General features: G+C 39.9%; 1 protein-coding gene across 1 annotated transcript; it reads right to left on the reverse strand.

Moving 5' to 3' along the window:
* Positions 1–267: 267 nt before the first annotated feature.
* On the reverse strand, positions 268–10,137 carry LOC102711315 (wall-associated receptor kinase 2-like). Its single transcript, XM_006664830.1, has 3 exons — positions 9,294–10,137; positions 7,650–7,811; positions 268–1,492 (listed from the first exon to the last, which is right to left on the reverse strand). The coding sequence occupies exons 1-3, from the start codon at positions 10,135–10,137 to the stop codon at positions 498–500; spliced, it is 2,001 nt and encodes a 666-aa protein (XP_006664893.1). The 3' UTR covers positions 268–497.
* Between the last annotated feature and the right edge of the window lie 14,819 nt (positions 10,138–24,956).

Below are 24,956 nucleotides of genomic sequence, written 5' to 3' on the forward strand. Positions count from 1 at the left end.
GTATTCTAAAAGTTATTTTTAAAATTTGCACTATTTAGCCACGCCATCCCATCTAACCTGACCTGACAATATAACACACTGTTGTGATTGTGTTTTTGCCCACGCCAGTACAGCCGACGTCACAACATCAGCGTGATAAGCAGTGCAGATACTGAATTAAGTTCAGGGGACAGTTTATTTGTAAAAGTAAATATTAAAAAGTCCAAAAATAAAAAAATAAATATAGCACCACAATGTAATAGAAAGTCCAATAACAAATATGCTTGGTATTCAATAGTGGCAAATATAGTTTAACGAATTCCAACTTACAAAACATACATTTATTCGCCCTATTCAAAACATACTGAACCTTAAGTTGTGGAGATTTGCAGTTCAGTAAGAGATACCATAAACATGTTTATTTTCTACATGGTAATTTCAAATAATCTCTCAGGTGTAATATTTTATATTCTGAACACGCATGATGAGCACACCAGAAAACAACAAGCAATATAATTCTATATACCACGAGCTTTCTTAGCCATGTAGTGCAGACGCTCTGCTATGTCTGTCATCTCTGGTCTTTGATTCACATCAAGACTTAAACATTGCACAACCATGCCCGCTATACCAACAAGAATCTCCAGATGTTCTGTCGCTGCAATTTCCTCATCAATAAAGTCTTTTATTGTAGTCTCATTTGTATAAGCATCAAGAAAGTTCCTAAGTAAATTGTTTTTGTCTGAATGTGAGGCCTTCTTTCTTGTAATGAGCTCCAAGAGAACAACTCCAAAACTGTAAACATCACTTTTGTCGGTTAATAGACCTGTTTGAAAATATACCGGATCCATATAAGTCATATCACCAATGACCGACATTGTGTGATCATTATCCATGGCAAGCAACCTTGATATACCGAAGTCGGAGATCTTTGGTAGAAGGTCATCAGTTAAAAGTATATTAGCCGGTTTAACATCACCATGAAGGATTGTAGTACTTGTTTTTGAATGCATGTAAGCAAGAGCTTCTGCTGATTGTGCAGCAATATGTAGACGTTGATCCAGATTGAGAGGCACCCTCTTGTTGCCATGGAGAATGTTTTCAAGGCTACCTTTGGAGACAAACTCATATACCAAAATTGGGATATCAACTTCTAGGCAACAACCTATAAGCTTGACAATGTTCTTGTGGATGACTCGAGACTGAATGATAACTTCATTTGCAAATTGATCCTTTTTCGACAAGTTAATGTTGATAGGCTTCTTCACGGCAACCAACTGATTAGTTTCTCTTATATGCCCCTTGTAGACTTCACCAAAGCTACCCTTTCCAATAATATTGCCACTTTTTAATATAAACTTAAGGTCATCCTTTTTGAATAGCTTGATATTGTTAACTTTTTCTAATATAGGACCCCCATTCTTTTCGAAAAATTCTTTCATCTTTCTTTTCTCTCTACGAAATAGTGTGATGAATACCAATACTATCATGATCAAAAGGCCACCGATGAAGCCTACATATTGAAGAAATATTACAATTGTTTTATATGACTAACTCGTCGATAATCTATAAAACAAGTAAAAAATAACCATGTAAAACTCCGATGCTCCTCCTTTCTAAAATGTGAAATGGATTGCGGGTTGATTATTTTAAATGACAAATGTCTTCCATATATGAGATATTAATCTGTTGCAGCTCTCCAGTACAAACTAGCAGATTTTGTTAACACTGTCTAAAGCAACATTGGTGTTATGTTTGGTGTATTATGATACAATCTCATTCGTTATGAGAAGTTTCCAATATTGTTTATTTAGAAAGCAGTTTTGTGGTAATAACCTAGATCAGTGATCTATATGTGTACGTGTATTATTACATTCCAAAGAAATTGAATAATTGAGAGGGACACGTACATATGAGAACGTAACTTATCTAACCTCAATGATCTATCTATATGTGTACAAAAACTATATAAATACTAAATGCATGTCCTTATTCCATAGCAGTTATTTTAGAAAAAACAAAGAACTGTTGGTTCCTGATTTATACCTAGGTATTTCTTTCACACAAACACACAAATATAAGTCCATTTGTAATGATCAACACTTTCATATATATACTTACATTTTTAATACTTTTATCAGTGGACATAACGGTAGAAAAGTTGTGTGGAATACCTGTACTAGGGGTATCCATAGACTACATATATACATACAGTCGTACAGGTGCCGAATAGGAAGGAGATTATATCTGTATGGTAACAATCGGAGTTGGGTAACTACCAGATTGCATGCCGGATCCGAGTTGTAAACGAATTAGGATAGATCCTAGTTTTATCAGATTAGGACTCTACCATATATGTAAGCCCTATTCCCCACTATATAAAGGGGACAGTGGCACCCCTCATGGGGGACGACATATGTAGATCGGCTATTCTCTAGTTGATCTGCCCACAATCGAATACAATCATCAAACAGGAGTTGGGTATTATCTCACTAGTCAAGAGTCTGAACCTGGGTAACCCTGTGTCTTCATCCTAACCATCGATCTTTATGCCTCGCTAGCCACCCCATATATATTGCCGACATCCAAATCGTCAACAGTTGGCACGCCAGATAGGGGAAGCTACTCTGACGTCTTCGACGAGATCAATGGAGCCAAACTCGAACATCATGAAAACAAAGTTTGTCCCGGGACAAACCTTCAAAGTTCGGCGGCATCAAATTCCTCGCTGATCAGGGTGGTGCGCTCTCCTATACGTGTTCAGATTCGTCTGAGCCTGAGGAGGAGGTGTGCCGCCTCCGACCAAACGACTTGGCACTGTTTCAAGATGAGATCCAATCTAGATCTCACCACACCGAGCTGTAGTCTCCTGAGTCAGCACCTCCACCACTCAGGATCAAGGTCAATGCAAAGCCGATTGCCCAAGTCACCGCATTAAACACCTACAGCAGCTCGGGAAGCTTCGTTCCTCCTAGAGAGGTCTTCACCATCACTCAGGCAACAACGAACGAGGCTGAGAAAAAGCGCCAAGAGGAGAAAGAAGCCAAGCAGGCCGGAGAATAGCGGTAGGAAGATGAACGCCATTAACTTGACGACGAAGCCAGACGCCAACGTGAGAATCAATCTCAAGCACAACTAAGGAACCAGCCGTGCAAAGTGCAGTGTAATCTACTCCACACTCGGGTTGAGGGGCATAGAGATGTTAACGTAGCAGATTCGGACGGATAGTGGTAATACCATATCCTAAACCATAATTTTTAAACGGATGCGGATGTTTTCGGATGCGGATTGTTGCGGATGTCGGAAATGGTGCGGTGTCGGTGCGGAGTCGGCTCAGAAATGGATTATTATGATTGGATGTGATATGTACATGTTATCAATACATTGTCATTTAATATTGATGAAAAATATTTGGGCTATTGATAGACTTTTGATTGAGTGCTTTGTGGGCTAACAAACTAGGATTATCCGCTAGAATGACTATAGGATAATCCGGTAAGAAAATCGGATAATCCGCATCTGTCAGATATTAATGATACCACATTCGTATCCGACTCCGTATCCATCGGATAGTTGCAAACCCCTACCACATCCTCAATTTGACCGGATTCGGATCGGATCAGATCGCATATTGTCCGATCCATTAACACCCCTAGAGGGGCATGCAGTCTTCAAGACCCCTCAACAAAATGTCCAAGCGACGGCAGATCTATTCAATGACGTCATTCAACAGCTACCTCAACAAGATCTACCGGTGGTTAAAACCATCAACAAGATTAAGGCAATGGTGACAACAGATGCGATCCAACACTCATTGCAGCGCAACATGGTAACGCCACTAGTACGGTCGAAGGCTCATTTATCTAGGTCACCTCGATCTAGACCGAACGTTTCCAAATGACCATCTGGATCTCGGCCACCGACTAATAAAATATCAGGTCGAGCGTCTCCTGACTCTGAGTAGAGGAAAGGCACCGCCAATAAGCAATGCCGCCTTGGCGACAAAATCCATCGACTAGATAAACATTGCCAAGGTCTTGAGGCTGAGAAAAGGCGCCCCTATTGAGAGGACAACTCCAACCTTCGCCATAAGATTGAACGCCAACACCAAGCTCGCTAGGACGGTCGTCGTTAGGACCGCGGACATCGCAGCTATAGTCGAGGGTCTAGGCATCAGTCACCCGAGAGCTCTGACACTAACATGACTGATGGTGTACCAGCCTTCACTAAAAACTTGAATCAACTCACTTGGCTGACTAGTTTCAAGCCAACTGGCATCAAGATTTATGAATGCTCCACATATCCCAAGGCATGGCTAACGGTGTACACCATGGCTTTTTGAGCAGCCGACGACGGCGACACCAAGGCAATGACCAACTATCTACCGATCGCTCTGGACGACTCGGCTGGACACTGGTTGTCGGGGCTTCCCAAACAATCTATCGACTCTTGGGCAGAACTCCGTGACCGGTTCATAGCCAACTTTCAGGGTACTTACGATAGGCTACGACCCAAATACGACCTGTACCAGGTCCAACAGAAGAACAACGAATCTCTCTGAGCCTACATCAAATGGTTCTCTAAGGTTCTCAATTTCATCCCCGACGTCAAGGATGACGTTGCCATCACCGCCTTCGCAAAGGCATGAAGGATGAGCCATTTATCATGAAATTCACTCTCAAAGAGCCAACTACTATCAAGGATCTCTTTGAAATGGCTAACTCCTATGCCGCCTCGGCAGATATAGTCTCTGCATCTCATCCCGACGGGCACGACGACTTGGATGACATGAATCCGGAAAATCAAATCTACTGCCCATGAGCTCTTCATCTGTTCACTGGATCGACGTCTAGATGCGGTTACACGACTTTGTGGCTACTCCCTACTTACCGTACTGAATTGGGTAAACAACGCCACGCTCCGCGCTGGCTAAGTCTGCTCGGGGGCTATTGGGATGGGAACATGCCGCGAAGCCAACTCATCTCATGACTAAGAAACATACAACACTAAAAGACTAGTAGCAAATAGATTAACACCAAACATGATTGAAGTCCGCCTAGTGATCAAGATGAAACGAGTGGTCATGACTCACCTAGTTTCCAACAGAAGGACGTAGGTTCTTCATCAACTTCGTCATCGCCAATATCGTCGTGGCTGATTGAAGATCTCTTTGCAAGGTCAGCCACATCCAACTTCATCCTTGCTTAGTGGTGATCCCATCACCACACCGAATGCATGCACTGCCACCATTTTGGACGCATCAACTTCGTCGCTGCTAAGTGGTAATCTATTTACCATGTCGACCACATTTCTCTTCGACATCAGGATCGTCACAACCAAATCGTGATCGCATCCGTATTTCAGCCGTCATCATCACTATCAACGAGAGAACTTGTGGAATATCGAACAGATAAGTCACTTTCGTACTTGGTACATTTTTCGTAAAAGTTTCCTCTTTCTCCATCCTTCGACTGCCCACGCCGAGTGGTTTTCACCCTCAGCAAGCCAGTCGGCGGGCTACACTGTATTATATCATATGGTTCTTTTAAAAGTTTGTTGTTTAAAAGCTCTTTTTTTATCATGATATCAATATCTGAATAAAGCTAAACAAACTTCACGGCTACGCCCTACTTACCGTACCAAACTGAGTAATACGCTACGCTCTGCGCTAGCTAAATCTACTTAGGGGCTGTCGGGATGGGTACACAACACAAGTTTACACAGCTCATTTCAGATTGCGAGATCTAAATCAGAATAAAGACTTAGAGCAATAGCAAACAATTTACATTGCAGACAAACGAAGGTCTTACAAGAGACAGGTTACTGCTAATGGCTATATTTCCTATTTGCAGGTCAAAGGTCCGAACTATGGAATCGACACCGGCTTCAACCTCCTCCACTAGTGCCAACACCTTCTCCGAGTCGCAATTGGCTATAAAATCTTCGACGGTGGCTAAAAAGACTACCTAGGGGCGACTTCATTATGGCTAAGGCTTGATGAGCTACAATCATCGCCATGTCCCTCACCTCCTCAGCCACGCGCCCGGGTATCTCTTTAAAGCGTCTCAAGGATTTTATTGGGTGGCATGGAGCTGAAGCTGGTCGCCATAGTCTCGAACGACCCAAAGATCGTCGAGGCTCTAGAAGCAAACTGGTCCCAAGTAGCCTCGACTACTTTAAGTCTAGCGTCGATATCGGTTACAGCGCCACAATTGCTCTATCGCACCAAATCTCCAAAATTACCGAACTTAAACAGTTCAAGGGCTCCAAATCTCTAAAACCGACTAAGTGTTACTATGTCCCTCCGTGGGCCTAGCGGACCGATACGTAAAACTCGGTGCTAGCATAGTTGATACCAAGTCGACGAGAACGTTGTGAGTTTATGGTTTGCCCAAACATTGACATAAAATTCGTGATTTCTCACATTTCAGGAATCAACGGTGCGCCTATATAATGGGGCTATAATTGTTTTTACACAGGCACGGTTTGATATCGACCATGACACTTAATTGCGCTTTTCAGCTTGTGTCTAAACTTTGAGTAAACCTGAATATAGTTGGTACTAACTACTCGACTGTAACGGTTAGGCAGTTCTGCATAACCTACCCTACGGGCACAATGTAATTATAAATTACATGTCTGGGGAGACACGGCACTAAAATCATCTCCAAACCACTCGGGTTCAAATCGCTCGGAGAGAGCAACCAGAGTTGGCTACCACTCGGGTCTAGAAGCACTCAGAACAATGTTGCTCGAGTCAGAAAACTCGAAACTTTGATAAACATTTATTGGGTAATGGTCCATACAAGATACTATGTTACACATTTAAGCATAGAGTCAGGAGCTAGATGCACCTAAGACTCTTTTATACCGTCACAGAAACAATCTATGTTTAATTGTTATGCATATAAGCATAGAGTCAGGAGCTACACCTAATAGGTGCATCTTTGATGCACCTATTCCTTTCTTCCATTCGGAGCCATCAATAGCCTCTACAATCATCACAGAGTACTCGGGATCACTAGGGAAGCACTCGGGAAGCATCCAGGAAGCACTCGAATAATGTCAAGCATACTATGCAAAGATACGCGATGATCAATAATCTACACAGACGATTTGCGTGGCTATGTATGACTCCGGAGGCTGTTGTGGAATACCTGTACTAGTGGTATCCGTAGACTACATATATACAAATAGTTGTAGGGGTACCGAATAGCAAGGAGATTATATCTGTATGGGGAACAACCAGAGTTTGGTAGCTACAAGATTGCATGCCGGATCCGAGTTGTAACTGAATTAGGATAGATCTTAGTCTTATCAGATTATGACTCTACCATATCTGTAAGCCCTATCCCCCACTATAAGGGGACAGGGGCACCCCTCATGGGGGACGACATATTCAGATCGGCTATTCTCTAGTTGATCTGCCCACAATCAAATAGAATCACTAATCAGGAGTAGAGTATTATCTCGCTAGTCGAGAGACTGAACTTGGGTAACCCTATGTCTTCATACTAACAATTGATCTTTACGCCTCGCTAGCCACCCGATATATATTACCGACATCCAAATCGTCGACAAGTTGATTGTGGGAAAAAAAAATATGCGTATTCGAGATAGTTTTCATGTCGAAAAAAATAAGTAAAACCAAAATAAATTGTAGGTAATACCTATTGCGATCTGTGCTTGAAGAGGAAACCTTGGGCTGCAGGGATCTTTGAACGGATCAGCACTGTAGGAACCCTTGGAGCATTTGCAATCGTAGGAGCCTGGCTTGTTTCGGCAGTGGCCATGGCAACTGTATTTGTCCGGGTGCTCACACTCGTTGATATCTGTACGTACGCATATAGGTTCATCGAGTATGTCCAAGTCCAACACAACAAACTATAATCAATAAAAAAGCATGTGGCATGCTAATCAATATTATAGACAATTAATCAATGACGAAATAGTTGTATAGTTATACTAATATTAATCGGTTATATTTATCCAACAGATATTAAGAATGTAGCAGTTAGCCAGTTCATATTGTAAGACTTTCTAGCCTTGCCTAAATTCATCAATTGATGAATATTATATATATATAGAGGGAGAGTCTAGCTACGGTGAGTTGTAACTCACGGGCTGCTCCATGAGTCGGAGTCCAAAAACATATCAAATCACATCCAAATTTCGATTTATATGGCTCACTAGATTTTTAAGTATTTGTTTGAGATTTTTAAAAGTGACTGTACTATATTAATAAAATAATCCATGTGTTATGTATCACTTTTAATTTTAAAAATGTGATGGCAGTTGCATAGATCTAATTTTACAAAATTACAGTGGCATCTAGCCGATATCATGAACAGTAATGGTATTTTTTCTAAAATAGCAAATTTGCAGTGGCATGGATCAAATTAACCCTTGAATCTAGCAATGGTATCACCAAAAGCTTTAGATGATTCATTCCTCTAGCCATCTAGGTTAATTGATGAGGTTCTCCTCCATACAGAGATATATACCTTCTTATCACTTGAAATATTTCTCTAGACACTTGAATGTTTACAAATTTTCCTATCTTCAAATTTCCATTAATTCAGTATTAACTTGATATATTCATGGGTTGTTTTCACTAATTGGCTGATGTGCAATGATCTGAGGCAAAGGAAATCTAGAGAACTGAATGTAAGTATAGGATGGGTAATAAAGAAAATTCAAGAGCAGGGCAAGCTTGGAAAGTTATTGATTACACTATTGGTTTGTTCCTGCAGCAGGAACTTCTTGAAGAAGATTAAACTTGGTTTTTGTTGTGCCATGGCAAAGTATATGGGTTTATTCAAGAAATTTATATAATTAAATATTTTTATGATTTGATTTATTACTAACAGTATTTTAAGTAGTACTTGTAATTAATTTTTCATATTTAAAAAAAATTGAATAAAATGAACGGTGGAACTTGGATTCGAAATTTAATGGCATGCAGTATAAAAATAGGAGGGAGTAGTAACACCCCAGTATGGATTGGATTTGGGCCTCGTTCTTCTCCCCTTACTAATCCAGATTCTCCTGATTTTTCGTATGCATATTTTCCGAACTACTAAACGACGTATTTTTTAATAATTTTCCATAGAAAAATTGCTTAAACATCATATTAATCTATCTTATATTTTTTATAATTAATAATTAATTAATCATGACCTAATTTATTACTACTTGAAGGCTAAACGGGTGAATAAATAGGAGGGAGTAGTCATAACTGGCTCGCCACGTACGGTTCTGCTCATAGCATGCAGCTAGCGTGAAGAAGTGAAAAAAATAGCTAGGTACCTCACCTTGGCAACCGTCGATGAGGTACGGATTGCCCTCGTAGCCGGCGGAGCAGTTGCAGAGGTAGCCGCTGCCACGGCCGTACTTGGAGTCGACGCAGTCGCTGTTGGCGCTCACGCAGGCGTACGCCGACGCGTTGCGCTTCGCCTCCTCGCACGTCTTGTTCCCGATGGCCCAGTCGAGCACCAGCGGCAGGCTGCCGTACTTGTTGTCCCTGACGAACTCGCCGGCGGTGGCGACGTACGCCGTGCGGAAGGAGAACTCCGAGGTCTCGGCCAGCACGGCGTAGCTGCACGGGCTAAATCCGTCGGCGTCGGCCCCGGAGGTGTTGAATTTCTCCTCGAAGGAGACGGTGTAGGCGTTGACCCTGCGGGGGATCGCCGTCTGGCAGCAGCCGACGCCGGCGCAGGAGCCGTTCTCTAGGCCGCCGACCCCGGGGCACGTAGCCATGCACCCCGTCATGTACTGCTGGCCGGAGTCGTCCGGCGAGTAGATGTAGGCGAGGGAGTTGCAGCCGACGACGGTGAACCGGTTCAGCGCGTCGTTGATGCGGTAATTTGTGATGGACATGTCGTACCACCAGTTGTTCTGTTTGTCCATGGCCGCCGCCGTGCGGTTGTAGCACCACTCGTTGATCGCGCTGTAGATGCGCAGCTGCCCGGTTAGCAGCGAGAAGTCCACCACCCCGATCTGGTAGTTGTACACCCGCAGCTGCCCGTCGTCGGTACGGTTGCAGGTCATCGCGAACGTGATGTCCCCCGTCTCGAGGTAGCAGCCGCTGCCGACGCCGAACGGGAACGGGATCTCGATGTCGCCGCACCGCCGCAGGCACGTCTCGTTCGGCTGCATCGCCGCCGCCGCCACCGGCAACAAACCCCCTCGTGCCGACAGGGCTAGGATGATCAATGGAAGAAGCATTTTGGTTGGGTTAGCTTAGTTACGTAACCCTGTGCAGGTGCGAACTAATGTCCTGAGCGACAGACTATATTTATAGGAAATTTTATCATACAGCGACGTACCATATTTTCTAAGATAAAACTTTGTTTTGCTTATTAGTATCGAAATGTACTCTAGATGCTTCCTCAATGGCCATAAAATATTAAAAATTTCTATGCATATGACTCAACCATCAGATTTACGTACGACTCAACCATTTAACAGTTGCAGTGCCACTCACTTAACCTTATTTGTCTAATAAATGATTGCAGTGTTTCAGTCGTACACAGATACTATAATTGGATCGTACGTATAGCAGGGTTGTAAAATATTCCATATTCATACGGACAATTTTAATATCCTTAAGAAGTAACGATGTTACCACATTTTGTAGTTAAACCTCTAGATATATATAGGGTGTTGTATTTTATGGTTCTTGACAAATTATTGGTAGGAACGAAGTTTTACGGTAAAACTTTGGTGCATTGAGGTATTAAGATGTATTAAAATTTACTCTATATTTCCGATAGCAAGTCGATCAAGGACTAGAAAAAAATTACTATATACTATAATCGTACTTCAGGTATTTTCATTTGTACTGTAAAATTGCTCTAGGTGATAATTGCGCTGTTTATGTATGGTCTTTCAATCTTTGGAATGTGGTTTTCTTTTCATTCAAAAGAACAGGAACATGTTTGTTAAAAACTAGTACTCTCTAGGTTTTTTATTTGACGTTGTTAACTTATTGATCTACTTTTATCGTTCAACTTATTAATTTTTTTTATAAATATGAAAAATTGTATGTTTGTTGACGCTCAAAATAACAACAACGTATCATACACAAAGACCTGAGAGTTACAATCAGACCACTCCAGTGTTGGACAAAAATTCTTAGATTATTGGGCATATCAGTCAGTTTGATCATGTAACTGACAATATATAACATAGAAAAACTAGTTAACCTAAATCACTATTGGCCGAATAGCCAATAACATTTCTGGACCCTAGCCAATGAAGTAGACAATTGGCTTTACAGGAATTTCATGAGTATAGGTGAAAATATGTCCAATCAGCTAAATTAGGAGTAGGATAATTACCAAATAGTTTGATCAACTAATCAATCTTAAAAGATCGGACTTAACCGAGACAGTCTCAAGATTAATCAGTCGATCGGACCAATCTGATACTCATCGCATGCACAATCAACAACCAATACGAGACTAAACATGGAATTTGAGATAAACTAGATTGCTATAGCAACTACTAATGCGGAAGAATAATGACTAATTAAATACATACATGCTCGTGATAAACCTAAAAGATCGGACTAAACCAAGAAAGTTTAGATCTAAATATAATCATGCATGAAATCAATAAAGCATTGTAGCGTATGAGTAATTAAATACCAAACCAGCGTAATCCATTAATTTACTCACCAATCTTAACCGATCGAACAAGTTTCTATAGCCAGATCGAACCAAACTTATATAGATCGGTCCTAACCGAGACAGTATGCATTCAAGCACAATATAATCATAGGAAACATGAAGATCAATAAATAAACCAATGGACTACTTGAGATATTGCTGGCTAAAACTCCAGCGATAAGCCTTCACGAGTACTTGATCCAACTAGATTGATCATACTAAACCGAGACCGAATCAAGTTGAATAGATTCATATGGACGAATTGAATAGAGAACTCGTAAGGATTTGATCGAGGTCCTAATACTACTTTAAACTAAGAGTAGATCAAAGCAATAACAAGAGATAAGCCACCGACCAGCTAGGTAGGAGATCGAACTAAATCGAGACAGTCCTGTTCTAGCCAATCAACGGGTTGACAAACATGAACTTACATTGCGAAGGTGATAAATCTCGCACCGAGAGCTCGCTCTGTCGAAAAGGTTGGCGATGCACCGAAGTTGAGTAGATGAACTGATTGTTGTTTTTTACAAATCTGTGGGATAGCCTATATATATCCCGGAATATAACTAACCTGACTGGATATGGATCCGTATGAACTAACTAATTACACTCGGACTCTAATAAGATATAAAAACCTAAGTAAACTCTAAGATAAAATAAAACTAGATTACACATACTTTGATTAGTTCCGAATCTATCTCTAAGCTTTTGGGTCTAGTCAGACTCCAATCCTTGTCCGATTCAAACTCTATCAGCTGAATTTGTATCATCTTCAGTCTATTCTTCCAGCCGATTCCCCTTTTCTTGTCCGATTCGGTCTCTAATCATGCATTAATCCATAATGACAATTTTCTCTTGCGTTAACACATGCCTCCCCCATTTTCGGAATAATTCATTGTTCCAAAATTCTTCTGTTGTAACCGATTTCCGCTATCGGCTCATTTCTGTTTCAATAGTCTTCCGTCACCGGCTCAAACACTATTGCAACGATATAGCCTAACGGCCTCCCTGTTCTCACGCACTGTGCTAACGATCGTCTTCCCATTGGCTTGCCTTATAAGTTTCTGCCTTTAGCCACTTCGACGGTGCAGGTAATTTTGTCTATAACTTGCAATCTCAGAATCCCTTGAGTTGACATTCTCACTGCTACCTCTTCTTTTCAGGACTTCGGTAACCTATTTTCATTCGACATTGGCCAGTACTTAGATCCAATTGAAGCCGATATCAGTACCATCCTCCCGCTCCCGGACGAGCTCACGAGCCAACTATCCGACATACTGGCCTGACTAGATTTCCCAATTGACACCTTGATCAACGACGCCGCACCGATCAGATCCAGTATTGAGGAAATCTAGGACAAGCGAGCGAGAGGACGTCGTCGTGAAGCCCGACGTCGAGAGGGAGGAGGTCTGCGGCTTCTTGGTGGAGGAGATCGGTGGTTGCTTCGTTTTGCTGTTGCGGTTGGGGGTTGGATGGTGATGATGATTGGTGACTAGGACACGACAATAGGCGATAAGACCAATAAACCCTCATGCAGGTTCCTCTTGGTTGTTGTCCGGAGTGAATGTGGGGGCCACACATATATTTGCTGCCATGAGTAACATGTTTGTACACGTGCAATAAGAGAGACTCTCTTGTCATAGTTTACAGTAGTTTGCCCAATCGGCAATGCAGGGGAACTTTCACTGTACTATCTGGACAAGTGATCTTGGCCATTGATTCTGAGTTATACAATCAAACTGTAAGCTGGTCATTGTTTGAACGTGAAGGTAAAAAAATCAAATGACATATTTATAAACCAAAATTACTATAACAGTTAAAATTTGTAGTCAATTTTAACTTATAAGTATTCACGGAATAATGACATAAGGTTAGTCCCTGAAGTCGTCACAGGCGCCTCGTTGTCGGTTAGGTGTTACTAAGACGTTATGTAACCACTAGGCTATAGGCCCTTTTGCGCCACCCAGCATCCTTTATTACTGAAATTTCATTGAGCTACGCATGATTGTACTACATTGCAACAGCGTACCAGTGTACGTTGATGACTCGACGCGAAGACCCCAGGCAGCTGCTGTGAAGGAAGGCTAGACAAACAGGGCGATTAAAGACCCCTGCCCGTTTTGTCTCTTTCGCGCGCTTTCCCACCACTGCTCCTCTCGTCTAATCTCATAATCATAATAATCAAACAGGAATGGAAGCTTGGATAGCTTAGGTTCACCATCATCTTTTCCCTTCTGCATGTCTACAGCTAAAATTTAAATTTTTAAACGTAAATTTATAATTAATTTTAAAAGTTTTTAACCGAATTTTATTTTCTAACATTGACTTTAGAATCCAAAGAATATATATATATATAATTTTTATTTATAAATATGTTATTTGACTATTTTATGAAAAACTAAACAATCACTCCCTTATCAAAAGCAGCGCTAGTACGTAGTCTACTGTGATCAGATGTTAACGAACTAACAAATTTTGGGGTTAAGGCAGGCTAGCTGTGTACGTAGCGTGCATTTGCGCGTGTCTCCATACATTATAATCGTGTGGTTTGACTTTGATATGATGATACATATCGAGCTAGCTTAAAGACATTAATTGCAGATCGATCAAGATCAAATATATCTATCTGATCGACCAGCAGCTGTCGCCTTGCAGGATACACCGCACTTAGCTTAATTAGGTGTGGTGCAATAATAATGCAAATGATGGAAATTCGAGTGCCGCGTAGCTTTCTGCCACAGTACTATAGCTAGCACGCACACATTATCCTTGATAGGAATTGAGAAGCTGCAAGGGTGCATGCATGAAATTATATATGGATGTGTACATGGACTTGTGGTACTGTGGCAGCTAGGGCTGCAACAATCATTTTAAGGGGTGGCCAATGCTCCAATTGTATGATCATTGACCAATAAAAATATTTAGATCTAGATGTCTTGATGAATGCAACTAGTAGTATAATTAAGGTTGTGTTGGTTTGGAATACACAGGAACTTCTCCCAGCTAGCGCACGTCAAACAGAGCGATATATTAGCATATTGTTAATTAAGTACTAGCTAAAAAACCTTGAAACATATATTATATGATTTTTCAAACATCTTTCATATAGTTTTTTATATTTTTTCTGTCTAACAGTTTGAAAATTGTGCGTGTGAAAAACAAAGGAATAGACCTAGAGAACTTGCCCTGCTGAACACAACATAAATACATTTAGCATGCAAAATACTTACCGTTTTATACAAGGTTGAAGATTTAAAATCAAATTTAAAGGCATTAGTACAACATGAGTAGATACTACCACACAAATATGCTAGGTTGTCAAAGTTGGTTTCCCAAAACCCAACACTAGTTTATAGTGTCCTCCAAGACATTCTGATTGCCAAAAATAGGCCCGATATAGATGAGCCCCTATCTTTCCCGTTACAGGGACTACCCGGTAAATATAGATAGGGTGCTTATCTCTGTTGGTTCAATGGAAGACTCACATATGAGCCCCCAAATGTGTCAGGCTTGTCTTAATCCGCTCCAATTTCATGAGCCCAGTCGCCCCACCGTTATCTGAACTCATTCCCCTCTCTTGCCCTTATCTTTATCGACACACCCTCTATATCATTTATCTCTTTCCCCACCCTTTCTCTCCCTTATCTCTTCCCCCATCCTCTGTCTATGTAGCCCAGTAGTTGGTTCAGGCCCGCCAACATACCAAGGATGGCTCCGAGGGATGATATTGTGGCCAATGTTGAGAGTGGTGACCCCAACACTATCTTGTACTAGGTCGGTTAATGTATTGTTGCATCTAGGATTGTATGTTGAGATTGTTGGACTCTACTATATCTGTTATGAATAGGCTTTAGTCTTATTAGATTAGGACTCTATCAATAACTCTATCCCGTCGCTATATAAGGGGGACAGGGGCACCTCTCATGGGGCTTATCATATTCAGATCGGCTATTTATTAGTTGATCTGTACACGATCGAATACAATCGCCATGTAGGAGTAGGGTATTATCTCGCTAGTTCGAGAGCCTGAACCTGATAACCTCGTGCCTTTATCTAATCATCGATGTTTGTGCCTCGTTAGTCACCCCATATATATTGCCAATCCAAATCGTCGACAGTGTTGTTATCCAGAACGATATAAATTATCAATTAAAGTGCACGGAGTAGATATCTTTGTAGTTGAAATCAATATAGTTTGTTCTGTGGATGGACGTGTGTGTAACAGTGTAAGCCACTGGTAATCTGACTAGTACGTACAGTTCACACTTCGGCAAGTATATCAGGAATTCAAGTGGGTGATACTGGACAAAAGTGGGCGTGTTAATTACATGACGCAGGTACATTGATTTTCAGGTTGAAGCCACATTAATAGTGGGCGTCGATAAGGATTTGATCGATGTAAATGTCGCTTGAAAGTAGTATTAACTGGAGTCCATTTCACCTTGAACGCACGGAAGGAATCTCAGACACGTCGCATCTAAGAATCTACAACAGCGATCTTCATATTGCTCATTCTCTGCGAGACTGCAGCTGACTCCTCATTTGTCAGCTGTACTAGTATCTACAAACAAAATGAAATTTATCTAGAAAATTCTTTATTCAACCCAATTAATAAATTCGACGTTTCATTTCAAGTTTTTTTTCATTTTTAAACTATAGAAAATAACATAATGAAAAAATCATGTAAGTAAATCCTTAAACACGATATATAGCGGATTAAATTATGATGTTCTCCATTACATAGTTTTAATTTTAAAGCTTTCTAAGGATCCGGACTCTAGTCCAACCATGTCACATATATGACATCCTGACCATACTAGATCTTAGTTCCTTTTTAAACCTACTCCCGGTCCTTAGCGTTGAACATAGTTAAACAAATTAGTTGTGGTGATTTATTTAATTGATTTTAGGCTAGGGTAAAACTCAGGACGTGACATTATCGTTTTATATAAGGTTAACATTTGGAACATATTTAAAGCCATTAGTACAACATGTGTAGATACTACCACGCAAATATGATAGAATGTCAGAGTGGGTTCCCTAAAACCTGTGTAGCGCCCTTCTAGACATTTCGACAGTCAATAATAGGCCCGGTATAGATCAGCCCCTATCTTTGCCAGTTATATGAAATACCCCGTACATATAGATAGTATGCTTATCTCTATCTGCTCAATGAAAAACCCACACATGAGCCCCCATATGTGTCAGGCTTGTCTCAATGTGCTCTCAATTTCTTGAGCCCAGTCGCCCCACCCTTATCCAAACTCATTCCTCTGTCTGGCCTTTATCAATATCAGCACACCTTCATTGTGCCCAGTGTTGTGGAGTGGCGACCCCAAAGAAGTTGGAGTTTGGAGAGATCAATTCCATTGAGGTTCGCGGCGGTGGCGGCGACCCCTGTCAAGCGATGACCCTAGTGCACGAGGGAGACAGGTTCAGCTCCCGTTAATTATTAATCTGTAGGGATATGTTGTTGATATGTTCTTGGAGTATGAGATGAAGTTCTTGATATGTTTCTACCCGGGTGTAGAGGAGGGGGCGATTGAGCTTGATGCATTAGTTTAATTAATTCAAGCTGATGCGTTGAGCCGGTGGCTTTTTTACTCTAGCAACACCATATTTGTGCCGGGTCTCAGCATCTGACACAGATGGATTGGCCTGACCAGTGCCGGAAATATAGTGTCAGTTAATTGTTTATCCAGCATGGAAGCCCTCTACCACCCAACATTGATACTTAGTAGATCAATCTTAAATGATGCTTTAAGAAAACTAAAAATTTATTTATTTTTTACGTAACAAAAGATATAGTCTGGGATATGTTTGAAAGTTGTGTTGTTATCCAAAACGATAGAAACTACGAAAGTGCACGGAGTAGGTATGTTTGTAGTTCAAATCAATATAGTTTGTTCTGTGGATGGATGTGTGTGTTAGCCACTGGTAATCTGACTAGTACAGCTCACACTTCAGCAATTAGATCAGGACTTCAAGTGGGTGATACTGCACAAAAGTGGGCGTGTTACATGACGCACGTACGTTGATTTTCATGTTCAAGCTACATTAATAGTGGGCGTCGAAAATGATTTGATCGATGCAAGGTCCCGTTTAGTTCGTTGAAATTTTCGTCTAAAAACATCACATCGAATCTTTGAACACCTAAATAGAATATTAAACATAAATAAATTGAAAAACTAATGCACAGTTATGTAAGGAATCGTGAGACGAATCTTTTAAGCCTAATTAGTACATGATTAGCCATAAGTGCTACAGTAACCTACGTACGCTAATGACAGATTAATTAGACTCAAAAGATTCGTCTCCCAGTTTCCATGCCAGTCGTGAAATTTGTTTTTTCATTCTTGTCCGAAAACCCCTTCCGAAATCCGTGCAAACGTCTGATCAAGAATGTTCATTTCACCAACTAAATACCCCATAAATATAGCTTGAAAGTAGTATCGGAGTCCATTTCACCTTCAATGCACGGAAGAAATCTACAACAGCGATCTTCATAGTGCTCATTCTCTGCGAGACTGCAGCTGACTCCTCATTTGTCAGCTGTACTATCTACTACAACAAAATGAAATTTATCTAGAAAATTCTTTATTGAGCCAAATTATTATTAACATTCGACGTTTCATTTCAAGTTTTTTTTCATTTTTAAGTTATAGAAAATAACATAATGAAAAAAATCATGTACGTAAATCCTTGAACAAGATATATATATATATATAACGGAGGATTAAATCATGATACTCTCCATTACATAGTTTTGATTTTAAAGCTTTCTAAGAATCATGACTCTAGTCCAACAATGTCATGGATATGACATGTTAACCATGCTAGATCTCAGTTCCTCTTAAAATCTACTCCTGGTCATCACCATTGAACATAGTTAATCTCAAGTCATCAACATAAACCAACCATTTTTGACACAAATATCACAACCTGGCTCACACCAACACATGCCATAGATATTCCGAAACTAATTTATATTAATAAATCTATTTTTAAGCCAATTGTTTATCGCAAAATGTTAATCATTACTATGATAGAATCAAACCTGAGGAAGAACACGGGGCTAATATAACCTTAGGCACATAAAAGTCAGGTAGAGATCGAGGTCAGAAGGAGGAGGTAGCTCCGCCATCGTGTCTGTGTGGTAGTGGAGAACAGAGGAGTGGGCACCGCATTCGCCGCCCTCATGTGGAGGAGAAGCCGATCGATGTATAGGTACGATAAGATATATGGATGTTTTCAAATGGATCCAACTGTGAGGCCGACCCACCTACCGATCCATCGGTATCCATTAAAGCCAGATTTGTTGGATGGGCTAAGGGCATGTACAACCCGTCTCCTCCTGTGTTGGTGATTTTGCAAAAAAAACCCCGTGCACCCACAGAGACTGGCAGCCCGGCGCCTCCCGACGCGATGAGCCTATCCCGTTCTCCAAGGCGGAGTCGACGCGAGCTCGCGTGCTGTAGACCGCCGTCGTCCCCAAGCGACGGGCGAACGGATCCCGCGTGTGGCCCACAAATTTCCCAGGCAACCGCGCGCGCTGTTCTCCCGCGCTCTGCTCCTGACTTGCCCCAAATTTCTTCGCCCTCCCATCTACGCGACCGCCATCTGCTCGCCCCCCATCTGGTATTCTTGCCAGAGTTGCTGCACGGGATGTCCACGCCCGGCGCAGCTCGGAGTAGGAATGGATCGAGGACACTGGATGCGGCGGCGACGGCCCCAGGCCGAACCCTAGGTGTCGGGGCAGCAACGGCGGCTCCCTCGTTTGGTCGGGATTCTTTTGGTTATGGTGTCAGGCTATCAGCGCCGCCCTGTTCGCGCCGCCCCGTTGTCAGTAGCGGCAATGACGATCGTCCCAACTTTCTTCATTGATGGTTCTGTCGGAGGTGACTTCACCAGCTCAATTGGTCCTCATGCATCGTCTCAACCTTGGTTTGATGTGGCCGGCGGTGATTCCTCATCTCCTGGATCATGTAAATGCTTGTTTCATTGCTGATTTTGTAGTTGATATTAGGCATTGTGAATCTAGATAATTTCGTAGTTGATATTAAGCATCGTGAATCTGTAAGTCCCATGCTGCTGTACCTGAATCCCTTTTATACCACATTTTGACAATGTCCTAAAGTGATTAAATGAACTCTTTGTTAGATATTCAACTGATAAATAATTATCATAAAATTGAGCCCATCAAGCTTCTGTGTCCAACATATAGTACTCTTTGATATTCGGCTATCAAAGCTGGACCAACACATAGGCAACTTAAGAAGGATCTAATCGAGCACATATGGCAACGCTATGGAAACAAAGAAAATTAGATAAAAAGTGTTGTAACTATGTATAATATAATTATTATATATATGGTTTCTAAAAATTATTGTAATCTTATTTCTATTATTTAATCTTCATATTTATTGTATCAATTAGCCACATGATGGTACACACAAATACATTTATAGTTGATCTAAGCTACATGCAAAGCATTAAATAGCTTACAGACGACCCCTCTGTCTATGGGTTGTATGAACTGTCTTTATATCTCTCTGTATGAGAATTTTAAGGTTCTGCAGACAACCCACTGTTTGTGGGTTGTACATGCCCTAATGACGCCGATTGGTCCATCGATTTTGATATTGTATTTGTGCTACCAGTGAAGTTTTCATGACCATGCACTAGCGGCTGTTATTTTTATGACCGCTGTGGCGGGATCAGAAGCCTATGCATTAAAAAGACTTTCCATAATGAGGTGCTCATATTTTCTAAGTGTGGGGATGGATATTTGGAAGCAAATACTTATAAGGTAGGTTATGATATATATGGAAAACTGATGATTTCCAAACCAGGCCTACACAGTTTTCTTAGGTCAGGTAGATATTTTTCCTTATTATACCTGACTGGTTGCTCGTAAACAAGTATGGAATGATTTTGATCTAAGGGTATAAATTTGTACACCTAGGTTTATATCTTTTTAGTACCATCTTGATAACCAGCACGAGATGAGTTATTGGCATATGGTAATTGTATTAGTGAAGTAAGGGCTTACTTAATTCAGTTCAACACCTGAACTGATCCAATATAACTGCTGGTTATCAGATTGGTTTTAGTTTGGGTAGATTATTATATATTTGATATGTTTAGTGGGTCAGAGAGTGGTATCGTAGATAAGATTAGAACTTTATCTGTTCAGTCCAACATCTTGGTTGGAGTTTATTTTCCACTCATCAATTCATCTACCATGATTTGAGGTATATTTGATTTTTAACTGGTATTGGCCAATCACTTTGGGTATTTTGATTCAGTTTGATAATCATTATTCATTGCTATTGATCTTGTGTTGTATCGATTGAGTTCGATCTATGATTTGTTTTAGCTGAGGACAACGTTGATCAAACGGCTTTATGCTACTCTTGGTTCTATCGGAGTTGTAGCCGATGTGTTATCATGATACCTTTGTAGACTCATCGGATTGATGGATGGTTCGTAATTTCGCTAAGACTTTTCGTCAATCTTGATTTGTTATAACTTTATACCACCTTGGTTCAATCGGATCTGTAAATGTTGTATTGAACTAAATTGGTGAATTGCATGAGTAAATTTGTACATTCATTGTTGCTTATGGCCGATCATCGCTGATGTGATTTTATTCTTAATTTGCTAAACATTCCTATTTATATATTGGAGAAATAAATGGGGTGTTTGGTGAATGGCTTATTTATTAAATGTCCCTGTATTGTTAATCTACTTATATTTATTTCCATTAAGATCATGGAGCCGATTGATCCATCACTGTGTTAGATTAAATCGGCCACATACCAAATCAACTAGGGATGGCAATTTGGGTACGGGTAATCCGACCCGACGGGGACGGGTACGGGTACAATTTTTTACCCGCGGGTAGTACCTCTAACCGACCCAAATCAACACGGGTATGGGCACGGGTATTTTTCCCTACCCATAGGTAACCCGTCGGGTACCTGAACGTAGCCCATATATTAAATTTTGGCTAAAAATCTTATTATGTTAGTCATGTAATAATATTTGTGATGTATTCTTTTTTAGCTAAAAAGTTTGATGTGACCTATGTCTTGAACTTTTGAACTTTTGACGTGTGATGCAATATTAAATAGTTGAATCTGAACATCAGATAATGTTATATGTGCTATTATTATTGCTATGATTAGTTTATTGTATTTGTTACAATATTTTATTATGAGCAATATGTTGTATTTGTTGAATTTTTATGTGTGTTGAAATGTTGTATTATGAGCGATATGTTTATTTTGTTGTATATATTAAAATGATTATTTTGATGTGCTTTTGACATGTGAAATGATAGATCCGACGGGTACCCGATACCCGCCCGGTACCGATGGCTACGGGCATGGGTATCATATTTTATCCACGGTACAGGTACGGATAGAAAATTCTACCCGCAACCTTCGAGTTGGCGGACGGGTAATTGCTCTATCCGCACTAAACCAGATCCGTTACCATCCCTAAAATCAACCATTGGCCCGGTGACCGATTGGCTGATTAGATCTAATTTGGCGTTTTTGATTGCCTTGTCGTCGATTGAAGTGTAAGCTTTGAACCTAAAGTTTTATGACTGCATTGAAGTCAAGCATATCTTCTAGGCCTATAGCGTGCAAAGGGAAGATTTTACATCAACAATTTGATAAATCATTTTAACGGTATTTTAAGACAAACATGATAGTTAAGATGTAACGTGAACTTATTACGTGTGTGTATATATAGGATTGAATCATCACATTATTGAGCAGCCTAAATTCAAAGGAAATACAAAAAACCTCCATCTGCATCGATGTTGAAACGTATATTAATTAATAACATGTCGAAAGGCATAACATTTTGACATTTCATTCATCGTGTCTGTAGTTTCTCGGAGTTGTTGATGATTTCTGAATTCTGATAGTCTATGCGATTCCTCGGGAAGAACAAACATTAAAGGTGATATGACAAATAACATGTAACGGCTGATTCTAATTAAAATATAACAAAATACTTTATCTATCTCTAAATATTCGATGCCGCTAATTTATTCACCATTCGTCTTATTAAAAAAATTAAATAATTATTAATTTTGTTTCATATCATTTGATTCATTGTTAAATATACTTTTATGTATACGTATATACGTATAGTTTTACATATTTCACAAAAGTTTTTAAATAAGATAAACGGTAAGACATATTTAAAAAGATCAACTGTGTCTAGGACGGACGGAGTATATGGTTGGAGCTCGGCGACCACAGTAGGCCAGCTATTCAACAATCATGCGAATAATATATGAAACAATTTACTGTCATCTACTGTCGAAATGGATTTTAAACTCTCGAGAAAGCACACCTTTATCTATCGCGTGTTATTTACGTAGTTATTATAGAATTCTAAAAACTTTATAAAGATGGATTAACATAACATATATTACTACACAAATAAGTAAATTAAAATATTACTTGTACCATCCATATTAAAAGTAACAAATTAAACTCTGAATAGTATATAAATAATCACAGTCATATTTGTTATTTTTTTATGAATTATAGACTTGCATTTTCACGAGTAATGTATCTAGTATTAATCTATCTATATAATTATTTTTAATTTTTTTAATAAATATTTAGATAATATGCGATAAATACTTTCCCCTCTGCTTACCATTAGTAGGAGGAATATTCGGAACATTCGCTACACCTTGATCTACTCTTGACAAATATGTTCGAAGCTCTTTGAATGGTCGACGAACTGCCAGCAATCCCATGAAAGGGGAGCATAATTAAAAAGTATTATTGGCATTCATCATGTCCTTTTTAATGGGAAGATTATCCATCAGCAAAGTTCTTATCATTATCTAAAAAAGTCAGCCAAGTTTTTTTAACTTATAACGCAAAGCAGGTGCAACGATTATGCAGGAAACTCATTTACTGAAGTTTAACAAAGCATGGGAGGTAAAGAAAACTCAGCAGAAGTATACTAGCATTATACGATTGAGGGTTTGTTTGGCACAGCTCCACCATCCAGTACATCGATCTCTTTTTTAGTTCACTCTAAAAAATGGCTCTTAACCCATGATAGGTGGAGGTGGAGCCTTGCCAAGTAGGCTCTAAAAAGTTGATCGAGAGAGTGGTTGGTTTTTAGAATTACTTTGTCCGTTTCATACTAAGACATTTTAAATTTGTTTAAATTCTAACTTTTTTATGTTTGATAAAAATATAAAAAACGTTGCAACGTATATAACATCAAATTAGTTCTACCATGTCCAGTATTGAAGATATATTGATAATATATTTGTTTTGTGTTAAAAATGTTGCTTGCTTTTCAATAAATGTGGTTAAATTTGTAGATGTTTGACATATATAAAAAGTAAAAACGGATTGAAACAGAGTACACTATATTTATGGCTATAGATGTAATTCTACGATTTCCGGTATCAAGATAATTTGTATAGAGGACTCCTATTTGGAAATTCTGCTATGGAATTTGAAACTTTCGGTTTGGAAAAAAAATTAGGTTAGAAATGTATTTTCACTCAGAACTTCCGTTCCTAAATTTGAATTGCATTTCGAATAGATGTGAGAGGCTGAATATAAGCAGCCTTTTATCTATGTCACGAGGCAAGATAAAGCCTACTACTAAAATGGAGGCAAAGGCCTATTGAACATCCGACGCACCTAATTATCAAAATCAATGTATTACTAACCTATTCTTATATCCTTTTTCACTTTACCCTTACAAGTTCCAACCCCAAACTGGTATTCATCCATCATTTGGTAGCGTAGGACTAGGAGGACACCCCAGGATTAACCTTCCAACCTATGCTATAATAGCGTGCTCTCTTCTCCGTTGTATACTATAGGACTTTCTGGATTTATCTAAATTTATTTATATAGCACGCTATATATTCTTTGTATACATCTAGATTTAATAGCACACATATAAATTTAGATAATATCAGAAAATCTTATGATATAGAACAAAGAGAATACTTACCCTGAAGGATATCAGAGTATCATGGATGGGTTTACTTAGAACGCAAGGATTGAGATTTCATGCAATCACTACTACAGGTGCAAGTTAGTTAGTGACTGCACACGATCCCATCCATTCATTATTGTCAACCAATGGTTTAGATTGAGTGGTATGGTACCAATGGTACGCGTTCTTTTTCCCGGTACAAGCAAGCTATGTGTGTATGATGTGTACTATTGAGTACGTTATTTAATGAGATTTTAGTCCCTTTTAGTCCCTCCAAACAAACAGGGTAGGACTAAAAGA

The sequence above is a fragment of the Oryza brachyantha genome, chromosome 10 (assembly GCF_000231095.2).
Source record: "Oryza brachyantha chromosome 10, ObraRS2, whole genome shotgun sequence".
Taxonomy (NCBI): domain Eukaryota; kingdom Viridiplantae; phylum Streptophyta; class Magnoliopsida; order Poales; family Poaceae; genus Oryza; species Oryza brachyantha.